This window comes from Hyperoodon ampullatus (genome assembly GCF_949752795.1).
Source record: "Hyperoodon ampullatus genome assembly, chromosome: 16".
In the NCBI taxonomy this organism is placed as follows: Eukaryota; Metazoa; Chordata; class Mammalia; order Artiodactyla; family Ziphiidae; genus Hyperoodon; species Hyperoodon ampullatus.
This window is the reverse complement of record NC_136929.1, coordinates 14,451,421-14,468,103: the sequence shown is the minus strand read 5'-3', so window position 1 is coordinate 14,468,103 and position 16,683 is coordinate 14,451,421. Positions and strand designations below refer to the sequence as shown.

At 38.1% G+C, this 16,683-nt stretch overlaps 1 protein-coding gene across 1 annotated transcript in view; it reads left to right on the top strand.

Annotated features, from left to right (window-relative positions):
* The window catches only part of DNAJC3 (DnaJ heat shock protein family (Hsp40) member C3), a gene marked incomplete at its 5' end in the record, with an annotated part of 85,381 nt that overhangs the window by 50,244 nt on the left and 18,454 nt on the right, over nt 1-16,683 (top strand). Inside the window, 5 exons of the mRNA XM_079721817.1 lie at nt 828-980; nt 2,868-3,049; nt 3,515-3,634; nt 8,824-8,929; nt 9,013-9,133. Coding sequence (XP_079577943.1) covers nt 828-980; nt 2,868-3,049; nt 3,515-3,634; nt 8,824-8,929; nt 9,013-9,133 — 682 coding nt within the window. The remainder of the gene's footprint in view (nt 1-827; nt 981-2,867; nt 3,050-3,514; nt 3,635-8,823; nt 8,930-9,012; nt 9,134-16,683) is intronic.

Here is a 16,683-nt window from a genome sequence, read left to right as displayed (position 1 = left end):
TGACTGTACATATGAGGCCATTCCTGGGGGCAGGAATGAACTGTAAGCAGACACAAGGGATCTTATTGAGGTGGCAGAAATGGTCTAAAACTGTGGTAATGGTTGCATACTTTGTAAGTTTATTAAAAATCATGGAATTGCACAGTCAAAATGAGTGAATTTTATGGTACATAAAGTATACCTTGATAAAGATGTTTAAAAAAAGAGTCAATGTGCAAACCTCCTAAAACCATGTCATAAGCCTTTTTAATAAGATATTACTCTCTTATTTTTCCCTGTAAAGTCTTCCTCTCTTACTATACCTCAAACCCTCTGGTATCAAATCTTTTTTTATCTTATAACCTCTAAAAAACTGCCCTCTCCTTCAGTTTCCCTGTGCTCTTCATTATTGTGATAAAATTTTTTTATACTTAAAAATAAATACTTAAGAAATATAATTAGAAGGCAAAACACATAAAACTCAAGTTTTTCTGCAGAGCTATATGTAAGAAAGTGAGAAAGGTGCTTTCCTTCATTCTTCTCTACCTTTTCACATTCCTAAATATATTTGCTTCCTGGGAAGTTTTGGCGACCCAGCTCTTTTGACTCCAGCTCCACTGCTTGCTCTCGTGCACCATATCGGTGGGACTAAGGATGCCTTTGCTGCTGCTTCCCACAGTGATCAGCACCAGGGGGCAAGTCATTGGAGAAGCCACTTGTGCCAGTGTCTCCTTAACAACCCTTTCCCCCGATGAACTTGAGTGTTTGGAAGGGTCGGATCATTGTATACTATGGGTGTTACACTCAAGAGATTAAAAACCCTGTTTAATTTCTTACTATTGTTATAGCTCAAATCAAATCCAAGTGAAAATGAAGAAAAAGAAGCCCAGTCCCAACTTATCAAATCTGATGAAATGCAGCGTTTGCGTTCACAAGCACTTGATGCTTTTGAAAGCTCAGATTATATTGCTGCTATAACCTTCCTTGATAAGATTTTAGAGGTAAGTTGTTTTTGCTCTTGCAGCTGACATGCCTAACACTTACTGCTTTTTACTATAAGGTATACGTATATACTTTGACATGTTATATACCACATAAAACCTAGATAGCATAAAATCAGATTGACCCTGGGGTTTTCAGCTCTTAATTGAAAGATGGTGTTTATACAGAACAAAATTTGGGGCTGAAATTTTCAGTAAATATACCGAAGGTGCTATGGAGTGGGAGTTGCATATCTTTATACATTGCCTGCTTTGCTGTTTTTGTTTGATTTTGTAGTTTTGGGGGGCAGGGCAAGAAAACTCTAGAGGTTAGTTAATGGGGTAAAAGATGAAAGAGTTGGTTGAAGAAAAAGGAAAAATGATGTTTGGGAGGAAAGATGAGTGTCTAGAGTGAGAAGTTTCTAGGGAAGAAGGCAGATGAAGAGTTGATAGGATCCAGAGGGTTCTAGATAGGGAAATCTAAGTCTGCCTCAGCAAGGACTTAATGACAAAGGATGTAATGGTTTCAGAAGGAAGTCTAAAAGAATATTCAAATGGAAGCAGTTATAATTCATATTTATCATTTTCATAGCACTTTGTGTAGTCTAATCTTGGCAATAAATTCGATGTATGTAGAATGGCCACTTTTTGATAGTTTTATAGAGGAAATCGTGTGATGTGGTCCAGTGGAATTCACGGTTTACTAAATTATTTTGTTAATGCTTTATCAAGGAAATATAAAGTTACGCTTTTCACCTTCCAGTAATTAGACTATCCATCTTGACCTAGCTTGTTGTATTTAGTTTATATACAATGTTGATTTTGATACCTTACTCTATGTGAAAAGTTGACATGACTTTAATACAGCTCTAAGAAATATATAAAGACACTTACACAGGTCTTATTGGTGAGCATTTGGTTTTACACTTTGAAGAATACTAGTGGTATACTAAACATTGTCAACTTTTTGATAAAATGGAAACAGTGAAGCTTCAGCCTTCTCACATTGTTTTTCTCTTTATTTTTGTGATATGCAGATTTAATTTCAAGGCGGTAACATTTTGTAAAAGATCATTTAATATAGTTACTGGTAGAATAAAAATATGGTGTGAATTTACAGCCTAGATTTTATTTTTTGAGACTAGAAATTAGAATTGTTAAGTACAAAAATCCAGTTAGAAAATATTCTCTTCAAAATCAAATACAGTAGGGCTTCCGTGGTGGCGCAGTGGTTAAGAATCCACCTGCCAATGCAGGGGACACGTGTTCGAGCCCTGGTCTGGGAAGATCCCACGTGCTGCAGAGCAGCTGAGCCCGTGTGCAACTGCTGAGCCTGCGCTCTAGAGCCCGCGTGCCACAACTACTGAAGCCCACGTGCCTAGAGTCCGTGCTTCGCATTAGGAGAGGAGAGACCACCACAATGAGAAGCCCGCACACCGCAGTGAAGAGTGGTCCAGCTTGCCGCAACTAGAGAAAAGCCCATGTGCAGCAACGAAGACCCAACACAGCCAAAAATAAAAAATTAAATAAAATAAATAAATTTATATAAAAAAATCAAATATACTTCACTGGGGACCACCTTCTTATAGTAAATACCATGTTTTCTTACTTTCAGTGTTTTAGAATTATATAACTGAAAGGGGTAGGAAAAGGGCCTTGTTAGTACATACATCCCTTACCCCATTAGAATTTATTTAAGACATCTTTGGAGAAATTATTTTGTCACATCTCATTATTTTTGTCACATCTAAATTGTATTAGACTTTTTAATATTACTTACAGTATAGGAGTCATCACATTAATTGAGGATGTTTTATGTTGATAAATATGTAGATAACATATATCAGGTGCAAGTATGAATGTGCATAATTTACTGTTTCTTTAAGTCTAGTTCTTTTGTTTCTCAAGGTTTGTGTTTGGGATGCAGAACTACGGGAACTTCGAGCTGAATGTTTTATAAAAGAAGGGGAACCTAGGAAAGCGATAAGTGACTTAAAAGCTGCATCAAAATTGAAGAATGATAATACTGAGGCATTTTATAAAATCAGCACACTGTACTATGAGCTAGGAGACCATGAACTGTCTCTCAGGTCAGTTCTAGTCACACACACATCTCCTCATCTTTTTATTGTTTGCAGTAAGAGAATACTCCCATTTTCTTTTTAAATTTAACTTTAAATTAATAAAGTTATGGTTAAGGCTTTTTTATATATCTATAATTTTGTGTTATCTCTAAGTTATTCTGCTTCCACATTAGTTCTTCTCATGAAGTTCTTTTCATACTTCATGAAATAATAAATAAGAGGGTATTACATTTGCAGAAGCAAAATAGTATTTGTGATATATATCTCCACTTAAGTCATTTGAACTTGAATTAATAAATGTGTGTGCATAATACAATGTCGTATATAACAGTGTATGATAAATTATTGTCAGTATATTTTAATTGTTACAGACAAAAATACCTTTTGTTGTGATTTCTATATTTAGTATGAAAAACCATTTATTGATTATTTTGACTTGGAGTATTTTCCTTTTTTTTAATACATGAACAGTGAAGTTCGTGAATGTCTTAAACTTGACCAGGATCATAAAAGATGTTTTGCACACTATAAGCAAGTCAAGAAACTTAATAAGCTGATTAACTCAGCTGAAGAGCTCATCAAAGAAGGCAGGTAAGACTATGCTCGTGTAGAGGATCTCACCTTCCCTCATATGTCTGGTTGTGGCCACAAAAGAACAACTGAACTGCTTGCTCTTACTCCTTGCCGTTGAGAGTGGAGTATCTTAGATGGCATTGGGCCTTAGCAAAACTACCACAACTGTACACTTTTTGAATAAGGCAGAATATAAATAATGGTAACTGCGTAGTATTCTTTTTTCTATTTGTTTATTTACAATTTGTTTGTTTGTTTATTTTCGGCTGTGTTGGGTCTTCGTTGATGCGTGTGGGTTTTCTCTAGTTGCAGCCAGCGGGGTTGTTGCGGTGCGCGGGCTTCTCATTGCGGTGGCTTCTCTTGTTGCAGAGCACGGGCTCTAGGTGCGTGGCCTCAGTAGTTGTGGCACGCAGGCTTAGTTGCTCCGCGGCATGTGGGATCTTCCAGAACCAGGGCTCGAACCCGTGTCCCCTGCACTGGCAGGTGTATTCTTAACCACTGTGCCACCAGGGAAGTCCCTGCGTAGTATTCTTACCAGCAGATTTATTTTATATTTCACCAACTATTTACTGAATTTCTCTTGTATCAGGCACTGACTATGTACTGGGGGTACAGAAATGAATATGAATAGTAGTGTTTGGTTTTAAGACGCTGGTAGTTTAGTGTGGGATACAGGCACATAAATTGATTATTAAAAGGTAATATATATCTAGAGTGATAGTGATGTATACAGAGTATGCAGACATTTCTTCTCAGTACAGGATTCTGGGTTAACAGTTCTTTTGTTACAGCAGCTGAAAAATATTGTGCCATTTCTTTCTGGCTTACATGGTTCCTGATGAGAAATCCATTGTGATTCTAATTGTTTTTTTCCCTAAAGATAAGGAGTTATTTTCCTCTGACTGCTTTTCAGATTATTTCCTTGTCTTTAGTTTTCAGAAGTTTAATTATGATATATCGCAGCATGGATTTCTTTGTGTTTATCCTGTTTGGCGTATCCTTAGCTTCTAGAATATGTAGGTTTATGTCTCTTGTCAAATTTTGGGAAGTTTCCAGCCATTATTTCTGGGAATACTTTTTCAGCCATGCCCTCTCTCTGTTTTCCTTCTTAGACTCTGATTAACATAAATGTTAGAGTTTTTGTTTTAGCCCTACAGTCCCCGAGGCTCTGTTTATTTTTCTTTTTCAGTTAATTTTCTCTGTTGTTCAGATGTGGTAATTTCTATGGTTCCAATTCACTTATTCTTTTGTCTGTCCCCTCCATTCTGCTCTTGAGCACATGTGGTGAGCAACTTATTTCAGTTTTTATACTTTTCAGTTATAAAAATTCTATTTGGAATGTTTATATCTTCTATTTCTTCGCTGAGACTTTCCATTTCTTTGCTGAGGCGTTCTGTTTTTTCATTTGCTTTAAGCATGTTTGTTAATTGCTGCTTTTTTCATGGTTGCTTTAACATCTCTGTCCTCTTGGTGTTGGTTTGAGATCTTCCTGTTTCTTGGTATGATGATTAGTTTTTTTGTTTGTTTGTTTGTTTGTTTTGCGGTACACGGACCTCTCTCACTGTTGTGGCCTCTCCCGTTGCGGAGCACAGGCTCCGGACGCGCAGGCTCAGTGGCCATGGCTTACGGGCCCAGCCGCTCTGCAGCATGTGGGATCTTCCCGGACCGGGGCACGAACCCGTGTCCCCTGCATCGACAGGCGGACCCCCAACCACTGCGCCACCAGGGAAGCCCTGATGATTAGTTTTTAATTGAAACCTGGATATGTTCATTTTATAAGATACTGTTTTTTATTTAAATCTTCTTTTTGGGGTAGCTTTTCCTGACATTGTTCCAGCAAAGTGAGCATGAGGGGCTGGGGGGTAGGCACCACCTCGTTAACTGCCACATTGAGGTAGAAGTTTCCCACTTGGCCTTCATTGCTATTCGAGGTGTGGGATTCTCACTACTGCTTGGTGTGGGTAAGAGTTTTGGGGACTCAGTTCTGGCCATGGATGAAAGTTCTGGCTCCCAACGTGGCATTCTCTGACACCACCTTGGTTGGGTGTGGACACACCTCATGACAGGCTCACCAGGGAAGAAGTCTAGGCTCTCCAGTTGACCTGCTGATATTGGTGGGGGTGGGACCATAATTTTCTTATCTCCCCCTTTCTAAGTCTTTTCATATTAAAAAAAAAGTACATATAATGTCCAGGGTCTTTACACAGGTATCTGGCTAGAGGAATTGGGGAAGGTTGATGTACTCCACCTTTCCAGAAGCTACCTTTTTTTTTTTTTTTTTAAAGTGAAGTGCAGTATTTTCTAATGGATCTTTTAATTTCTAATTGTAGTTTCACACGTAGTTTTAAGAAATAGAGTGAGGTCTCACATACTCTGTATAGTTTCCTACAGTTGTACCGTCTTGGAAATCTATAGAACAGTATCCCAACTAGGATTTTGACATTGATGTCTAGCTTTTGCTTTAAGTTTTGCATTTAAACCTATATTTTAATACAGTGGCATTTAAATTTGAAGATTGCAGCACTTTGGGAATAATGTGCCACAATGGCATGTAAATATAGCTTGCATTGGGTGGGCCAAAAAGTGCCTTCCATTTTTTAACTAAAAATAAAAGACACATTTTTCATTTTCACCAAGAACAACGTATTCACCCTTTTGTTCCACTACCTTCTGCCATTTTTCAGGCAACGTCATAATTCCATCTACCAAAAACTTTTTATGTTTTTGAGCAAAGAACTGTTCCAGGTGCCTATTACAGTCTTCTAGGGAATTAAAATTTTTTCTGTTAACAGAATTTTGTAAAGACTGGAGTAAATGAAAATCTGAAGGTGCAATGTCTGGTGAATATGGCGGATGAATCAGGACTTCCCAGCCAAGCTGTAACAGTTTTTGCCCAGTCATCAAAGAAACATATGCGGTCTTGTGTTATCCTGATGGAAGATTATGCGTTTTCTGTTGATTAATTCTGGATGCTTTTCGTCGAGTGCTGCTTTCGGTTGGTCTAATTGGGAGCAGTACTTGTTGGAATTAATCGTTTGGTTTTCCAGAAGGAGCTCATAATAGAGGACTCCCTTCCAATCTCACCGTATACACAACATCATCTTCTTTGGATGAAGACCGGCCTTTGGTGTAGTTGGTGGTGGTGCATTTCGCTTGCCCCACGATCTCTTCCATTCCACATTACTGTACAGCATCCACTTTTCATCGCCCGTCACAATTTGTTTTAAAAACGGAACGTTTTCATTACGTTTCAGTTGAGAATTGCATGTGGAAATATGGTCAAGAAGGTTTTTTTTCGCTTAACTTATGTGAAACCGAAACATCAAAGTGATTCAAATGACCAAGCTGGCGCAAACCATTTTCAACATTTGATTTGGATATTTTGAGTATGTTGGCTATCTCCCGCGTGGTATAATGTTGATTGTTCTCAGTTATTGTTTCTATTTGATTGCTATCAACTTCAACTGGTCTACCCGACCGTGGAGCATCATCCACTGAGAAATCTCCAGCATGAAACTTCGCAAACCACTTTTGACATGTTCAGTCGGTCACAGCACCTTCTCCATACACTGCACTGATCTTTTTGTTCATTTCAGTTGCGTTTTTACCTTTCTTGAAATAATAAAGCATAATATGCTGAAAATGTTGCTTTTTTCTTCCATCTTCAACATTAAAATGGCTACACAAAAATTCACCAATTTTGATCTTTTTTTAAATGCACACTGATGACAGCTGTCACATACAGTCTAACGTAATTTTTTCGAATGAAGTTAAAGACAACTAAGTGCTACTAGAGCCATCTTATGGAAAAAAATGAACGAACCTTTTGGCAACCCAACAGTTTGCCATTAATGAGGAGAGTGACAATGCATAACATGACTAGTACTTTTCACCGGTTTAAAAAAATGCTGAAATAGCTTTTATTGTCCTTAGAAAGCTAGTAATGTTGGGAATTTAAGCAGGTTTCTTCTCCGTGGAGCAACTAAGCCCGTGTGCCACAACTACTGAGCCCGCGTGCCACAACTACTGAAGCCCGTGCGCCTAGAGCCTGTGCTCCTCAACAAGAGAAGCCACTGCAATGAGAAGCCCGCGCACTGCAACGAAGAACAGACCCCGCTCGCCACAACTAGAGAAAAGCCTGCGTGCAGCAATGAAGACCCAATGCAGCCAAAAATAAATAAAATTAAAAAAAAAAAGGTTACCTACTGTATGATTACATTTAGATAGCATTCATGAAATAAAATTATAGAGATGGTAAACAGATGAGAAATTGCTGAGGGTTAGGGAGCAGGATGATGTGTAACTATAAAGGGATGGTATGAAGGAACCTTACAGAGGTGGAGTAGTGCTGTATCTTCATTGTGGTGAAGGTTACATGAATCTACACGTGATAAAACTATATAAAACTACGTATACTCACACACACACATACATATACACACAACTAAGTGAGTAGAAAACTGTTGAAATCTCCAAAAAATAAATAAATAAATAAAAAACAGGTTTCTTCTGCAAGGAATTACAATGTGCTTAGATTTGAATATTGATATTTGTTATATAAAATAACATGTAATGGACGCTGTTATTTCATCACAGTGTGTAGTAACTAAGAAAGAAAACCTGATCTCTGTTTTGCTGAAAGTGCCTTGTATAGTCAGACTTCAACAAAGTGTTTTCCTCTGTTTCAAAATTATGAGCACTTTTCTGTAGAGAATTCATCATTTGATTTGATGGGTACTCACAGGTATGCTTTGATTTATCCATATACATTTTCTGTGGTCATGTGTTTTACCTCCCAACTCTTAATTGCAGAGAGAACCTTCCTTGCTACTGTAGATTAATAAGGTAGAAGCAGTATTTGAAGGGGTGTGCTCATTCAGGTCAACTGATTAAGTAACATATAGTGAAGAGTAGAGGGTCGTTTCTTTAGCTCTGGAAATAGAATTTCTTTTTTTTTTTTTTTTTTTTTTTTGCGGTACGCGGGCCTCTCACTGTTGTGGCCTCTCCTGTTGCGGAGCACAGGCTCTGGACGCACAGGCTCAGCGGCCATGGCTCACGGGCCCAGCCGCTCCGTGGCATGTGGGATCTTCCCAGACCAGGGCACGAACCCGTGTCCCCTGCATCGGCAGGTGGACTCTCAACCACTGCGCCACCAGGGAAGCCCTAGAATTTCATTTTTTACTCATCATGATTTGCTCATTTAACAGATACACAGATGCGACCAGCAAATATGAATCTGTCATGAAAACAGAGCCAAGTGTTTCTGAGTATACAATTCGTTCAAAAGAAAGGATTTGCCACTGCTTTTCGAAGGTAACTGTTGACTCACTCCCAGAATTGTAAAAACTTGACATGTGGAAAACAACCATAAATTCCTTTCTCACACTTACTTTTAGGATGAGAAGCCTGTTGAAGCTATTCGAGTGTGTTCAGAAGTTTTACAGATGGAACCTGACAATGTGAACGCTCTGAAAGACCGAGCAGAGGCCTATTTAATAGAAGAGATGTACGATGAAGGTAAATCTTTAAGGAAGTTGATTTGCGATACCTAAAAGTTGTTATATGTGCCGTTAGCACCTGTTTAACATCCTTTTGTTTAGAACAAGTTTACCAGAGTACCTGGAAATGTTGGCAATTTTAGAAAAATGGCAGAGAACCTGAAAATTATTCTTTCTTGGTAGAACATGAAAACTATACCATATAAGGAAAGAGTTCTGCTGTTGACGCCAGTACAGTGGAATATAAAAATAAAAAAATTAACTTTCTTTGTTGGAGACAAGTTAGAAAAGATAAATAACAAGGTAGAAAATTTAAATTATAGATCTCATATCATGCAGAGGTGATCACTGCTTGTTTTGGATTTACACCTTTCAGACTTTTATCTATGCATATGTATGAGTGTGTATTTTATGCATACATATTATATTCTATGCATGTATGCAGTATATATATTCTACCTACAGCAGACATACATGTGACATATATGGCTAAATATAAAATGATCCTCTGTGACCCCTAAGCTGTTTAGAAAATGTTAGGATACCTGCTTACCCAACTTTGTTCAGGTTGAAGTAGCAGAGAGAGAGATTCCTGCTAGATGTTGTAAGGACCTTGCGTAAAGGCAGTGCCCTATTGTTGGAAGATAACTAAGGGAAATACAGTAATTGTATAGAATCCTTTCATATATATATATATTTTTTTCTTTCTCCTTTCATGTATTTTGTGATCTTTTTCATGTGACATTATGCTATAAACATTTAAATGAGATGATTTTGAAAAGTGAGCCTTAGAGCCCTTAATGAAAAGTTTTTGTTTCAAATCAAGTAAAGCATTTTCTTTTCTTTTCTTTATTTATTTTTAGCATCTTTATTGGAGTATAATTGGTTTACAATGGTGTGTTAGTTTCTGCTTTATGACAAAGTGAATCGGCTATACATATATCCCCATATCTCCTCCCTCTTGCATCTCCCTCCCACCCTCCCTATCCCACCCCTCGAGGTGGTCACAAAGCACCAAGCTGATCTCAATGTGCTATGCAGCTGCTTCCCACTAGCTATCTATTTTACATTTGGTAGTGTATATATGTCCCTGCCACTCTCTCACTTTGTCCCAGCTTACCCTTCCCCCTCCCCGTGTCCTCAGGTCCATTCTCTATGTCTGTGTCTTTATTCCTGTCCTGCCCCTAGGTTCTTCAGAACCATTTTGGATTTTTTTAAAAATTTCCATATATATGTATTAGCATACGGTATTTGTTTTTCTCTTTCTGACTTAACTTCACTCTGTATGACAGTCTCTAGGTCCATCCACCTCACTACAAATAACTCAGTTTCATTTCTTTCTATGGCTGAGTAATATTCCATTGTATATATGTGCCACATCTTCTTTATCCATTCATCTGTTGATGGACACTTAGGTTACTTCCAAGTCCTGGCTATTGTAAACAGTGCTGCAATGAACATTGTGGTACATGACTCTTTTTGAATTATGGTTTACTCAGGGTATATGCCCAGTAGTAGGATTGCTGGGTTGCATGGTAGTTCTATTTTTAGTTTTTTTAAGGAACCTCCATACTGTTCTCCATAGTGGCTGTATCAGTTTACATTCCCACCAACAGTGTAAGAGGATTCCCTTTTCTCCACACCCTCTCCAACATGTATTGTTTGTGGATTTTTTGATGGCCATTCTGATTGGTGTGAGGTGATACCTCACTGTAGTTTTGATTTTCATTTCTCTAATGATTAGTGATGTTGAGCATCCTTTCATGTGTTTGTTGGCAATCTGTATATCTTCTTTGGAGAAATGTCTATTTAGGTCTTCTGCCCATTTTTGGATTGGGTTGATTGTTTTTTTTGATATTTAGCTGCATGAGCTGCTTGTAAATTTTGGAGATAATCCTCTGTCAGTTGCTTCATTTGCAAATATTTTCTCCCATTCTGAGGGTTGCCTTGCATCTCGTTTATGGTTTCCTTTGCTGTGCAAAAACTTTTAAGTTTCATTAGGTTCCATTTGTCTATTTTTGTTTTTTTTCCATTTTTCTAGGAGGTGGGTCAAAAAGGATCTTGCTGTGATTTATGTCATAGAGTGTTCTGCCTATGTTTTCCTCTAAGAGTTTTATAGTGTCTGGCCTTACATTAAGGTCTTTAATGCATTTTGAGTTTATTTTCATGTATGGTGTGAGGGAGTGTTCTAATTTCATTCTTTTACATGTAGCTGTCCAGTTTGCCCAGCACCACTTACTGAAGAGGCTACCTTTTCTCCATTGCATATTCTTGCGTCATTTATCAAAGATAAGGTGACCGTATGTGCATGGGTTTATCTCTGGGCTTTCTATCCTGTTCCATTGATCTATATTTCTGTTTTTGTGCTAGTACCATACTGTCTTGATTACTGTAGCTTTGTAGTATAGTCTGCAGTCCGGGAGCCTGATTCCTCCAGCTCCGTTTTTTCTTTCTCAAGATTGCTTTGGCTATTTGGGGTCTTTTGTATTTCCATACAAATTGTGAGATTTTCTGTTCTAGTTCTGTGAAAAATGCCATTGTTAGTTTGATAGGGATTGCATTGAGTCTGTAGATTACTTTGGGTAGTATATTCATTTTCAGAATGTTGATTCTTCCAGTCCAAGAACATGGTATATCTCTCCATCTGTTTGTATCCTCTTTAATTTCTTTCACCAGTGTCTTATAATTTTCTGCATACAGGTCTTTTGTCTCCTTAGGTAGCTGTATTCCTAGGTATTTTAATCTTTTTGTTGCAGTAGTAAATGGGAGTGTTCCCTTAATTTCTCTTTCAGATTTTTCATCATTAGTGTATAGGAATGCAAGAGATTTCTGAGCATTAATTTTGTATCCTGCTACTTTACCGAATTCATTGATTAGCTCCAGTAGTTTTCTGGTAGCATCTTTAGGATTCTCTATGTATAGTATCATGTCATCTGCAAACAGTGACAGCTTTACATCTTCTTTTCTGATTTGGATTCCTTTTATTTCTTTTTCTTCTCAGATTGCTGTGGCTAAAACTTCCAAAACAATGTTGAATAATAGTGGTGAGACTGGACAACCTTGTCTGGTTCCTGATCTTAGAGGAAATGGTTTCAGTTTTTCACCATTGAGAATGATGTTTGCTGTGGGTTTGTCATATATGGCCTTTATTATGTTGAGGTAAATTCCCTGTATGCCTACTTTCTGGAGGGGTTTTATCATAAATGGGTGTTGAATTTTGCCAAAAGCTTTTTCTGCATCTATTGAGATGATCATATGGTTTTTCTCCTTCAGTTTGTTAATATGGTGTATCACATTGATTGATTTGCATATATTGAAGAATCCTTGCACTCCTGGGATAAACCCCACTTGATCATGGAGTGTGAGCCTTTTCACGTGCTGCTGCATTCCGTTTGCTAGTATTTTGTTGAGGATTTCTGCATCTGTGTTCATGAGTGATATTGGCCTGTAGTTTTCTTTCTTTGTGACATCTTTGTCTGGTTTTGGTATCAGGGTGATGGTGGCCTCATAGAATGAGTTTGGGATTGTTCCTCCCTCAGCTATATTTTGGGAGAGTTTGAGAAGGATAGGTGTTAGCTCTTCTCTAAATGTTTGATAGAGTTCGCCTGTGAAGCCATCTGGTCCTGGGCTTTTGTTTGTTGGAAGATTTTTAATCACAGTTTCAGTTTCAGTGCTTGTGATATGTCTGTTTATATTTTCTATTTTTCCTGGTTCAGTCTCGGAAGGTTGTGCTTTTCTAAGAAATTCCATTTCTTCCAGGTTATCCATTTTATTGGCATATAGTTGCTTGTATTAAACTCTCATGATCCTTTGTATTTCTGCGGTGTCAGTTGTTACTTCTCTTTTTTTATTTCTAATTCTAGTGACTTGAGTCTTCTCCCTTTTTTTCTTGATGAATCTGGCTAATGGTTTATCAATTTTATTGATCTTCTCAATGAACCAGCTTTTACTTTTATTGATCTTTGCTATTGTTTCCTTCATTTCTTTGTCATTTATTTCTGATCTGATCTTTATGATTTCTTTCCTTCTGCTAACTTTGGCGGTTTTTTGTTCTTATTTCTCTAATTGCTTTAGGTGTAAGGTTAGGTTGTTTATTTGAGATGTTTCTTGTTTTCTTGAGGTAGGATTTTATTGCTATAAACTTTCCTCTTAGAACTGCTTTTGCTGCATTTTATGGGTTTTGGGTCATCATGCTTTCATTGTCATTTGTTTCTAGGTATATTTTGATTTCCCCTTTGATTTCTTCAGTGATCTCTTGGTTATTTAGTAGTGTATTGTTTAGCCTCCATGTATTTGTATTTTTTTTTAGAGATTTTTTCCTGTAATTGATATCTAGTCTCATAGCGTTGTGTACAGAGAAGATACTTGATACGATTTCAGTTTTCTTAAATTTACCAAGGCTTGATTTGTGACCCAAGATATGATCTGTCCTGGAGAATGTTCCATGAGCACTTGAGAAGAAAGTGTATTCTGTTGTTTTTGGATGGAATGTCCTATAAATATCAATTAAGTCCATCTTTTTTTAATGTATCATTTAAAGTTTGTGTTTCCTTATTTATTTTTATTTTGGATGATCTGTCCATTGGTGAAAATGGGATGTTAAATTCCCCTACTATTATTGTGTTACTGTTGATTTCCCCTTTTATGGCTGTTAGCATTTGCCTTATGTATTGAGGTGCTCTTATATTGGGTGCATAAATGCTTACAATTGTTATATCTTCTTCTTGAATTGATCCTTTCTTAAATTGATCCCAAAGTGTCCTTCTTTGTCTCTCATAATAGTCTTTATTTTAAAGTCTATTTTGTCTGATATGAGAATTGCTACTCCAGCTTTCTTTTGATTTCCATTTGCATGGAATATCCTTTTCCATCCCCTCGCTTTCAGTCTATATGTGTCCCTAGGTCTGACGTGGGTCTCTTGTAGACAGCATATATATGGGTCTTGTTTTTGTATCCATTCAGCCAGCCTGTGTCTTTTGGTTGGAGCATTTAATCCATGTACATTTAAGGTAGTTATCGATATGTATATTCCTATTACCATTTTCTCAATTGTTTTTGGTTTGTTATTGTAGGTCTCTTCCTTCTCTTGTGTTTCCTACCTAGAGAAGTTACTTTAGCATTTGTTGTAAAGCTGGTGTGGTGGTGCTGAATTCTCTTAGCTTTTGCTTGTCAATAAAGGTTTTAAGTTTTCTGTTGAATCTGAATGACATCCTTGCTGGGTAGAGTAATGTTGGTTGTAGGTTTTTCCATTTCATCACTTTTAATATGTCCTTCCACTCCTTTATGGCTTGCAGAGTTTCTGCTGAAAGATCAGCTGTTAACCATATGGGGATTCCCTTGTATGTTATTTGTTGCTTTTCCCTTGCTGCTTTTAATATGTTTTCTTTGTATTTAGTTTTTGATAGTTTGACTAATATGTGTCTTGGAGTGTTTCCCCTTGGATTTATCCTGTATGGGACTCTCTGCACTTCCTGGACTTGATTGACTATTTCCTTTCTCGTATTAGGGAAGTTTTCAACTATAATCTCTTCAGATATTTTCTCAGTCCCTTTCTTTTTCTCTTCTTCTTCTGGGACCCCTATAATTCAAACGTTGGTGCATTTATTGTTGTCCCAGAGATCTCTGAGACTCTCCTCAATTCTTTTCATTCTTGTTTCTTTATTCTGCTCTGCAGTAGTTATTTCCACTATTTTATCTTCCAGGTCAGTTTTCCGTTCTTCTGCCTCAGTTGTTCTGCTCTTGATTCCTTCTAGAGAATTTTAAATTTCATTTATTATGTTGTTCATCAGTGTTTGTTTGCTCTCTAGTTCTTCTAGGTCCTTGTTAAATGTTTTTTATATTTTCTCCTTTCTATTTCCAAGATTTTGGATCATCTTTACTGTCATTACTCTGAATTCTTTTTCAGGTAGACTGCCTATTTCTTGTTCATTTGTTAGGTCTGGTGGGTTTTTACTCTTCTTCTTTATCTGCTGTGTGTTCCTCTGTCTTCTCATTTTGCTTAACTTACTGTGTTTGGGGGTTTCCTTTTCACAGGCTGCAGGTTCGTAGTTCCTGGTTTTTTTTGGTGTCTGCCCCCAGTGGCTAAGGTTGGTTCAGTGGGTTTTGTAGGCTTCCTGGTGGAGGGGACTGGTTCTTGCGTTCTGGTGGATGAGCTGGATCTTGTCTTTCTCGTGGGCAGGACCACGTCCAGTGGTGTGTTTTGGGGTGTCTGTGAACTTATTATGATTTTAGGCAGCCTCTCTGCCAGTGGGTGGGGTTTTGTTTCTGTCTTGCTAGTTGTTTGGCATAGGGTATCCAGCACTGGAGCTTGCTGGTCGTTGAGTGGAGCTGGGTCTTAGCTGTGAGATGGAGATCTCTTGGAGAGCTTTTTCTGTTTGATATTACGTGGAGCTGGGAGGTCTCTCGTTGACCAGTGTCCTGAACTTGGCTCTCCCACCTCAGAGGCACAGGCCTGACACCTGGCCGGAGCATGAAGACCTGGCCGGAACACGAAGACCCTGTCAGCCACACGGATTGCTGGCAAGTTGGTACTAACTGTTGGCAGGTGGCCTCAGTTCCTCTTAGACCACTCCATAGGGCTGCTTGAGTGCATGCTGCTATCACAGCATGGTAGCCAGATTTTGCTTGAAGGGAGACGGGTAAGGGGTGACCCAGAGCCGAGTGCGTGTATTGGTGGCAGTGCCAGAGCAGGGGTTAGAGAGCAAGTAAAGCATTTTAAATCAAAACCAGTAAGAGTATTTTTCTGGTGAAACTTGGTTTGTGATACTCTTTTTTTCCCTCCAATTAATTGCTGCATATTTATTTAATGAAGTGTGCAGCTATTTTATTTTATTTTATTTCATTTTTTTCACAATTTTTTTTTGTGTGTGTGTGGTACGTGGGCCTCTCACTGTTGTGGCCTCTCCCATTGCGGAGCACAGGCTCCAGACATGCAGCCTCAGCAGCCATGGCTCACGGGCCCAGCCGCTCCACGGCATGTGGGATCTTCCCGGACCAGGGCACGAACCCGCGTCCCCTGCATCAGCAGGCGGACTCTCAACCACTGCGCCACCAGGGAAACCCACATTTAATATTTTATTAATTTCTATGAGAAGAGGTACAACATTGGCAATGTTTGTATTTTTTCTCACACACACACACACTGTATTTTATTTTTACAAGAGGTAAACTGACACCAAGCATTGTAAACGGATGACCACAACAAAAGAAACAATGATTGCAGTTACCAAACACGAAACACACTCATACTGTGTCATAATATTGACATTCAGTCCAGTAGTCCTCCACTGTAACAGCTCTTTTACTTTGCAGTGAAAATTGAGTTGTATATTTTTTGCCTCTGAGTCCTTGTGGGATTTTTTTTTTTATTCAAACAGAAAGTCACAAAAATTATAATCATCCTTATCAGTTCACTCAGGTCCATGTAATTAATTTTTTTTCATCTTGACCTTTTGTTAGCACTTTTATGAATTCATCAGTTTTCCATTAGAGTTCTGAAAATGCTTATTCATTCAGTTCAGCAGTATAGTCAGTTACCAGAAACCTGTACTTGTCAGTCTTTTCCATGAA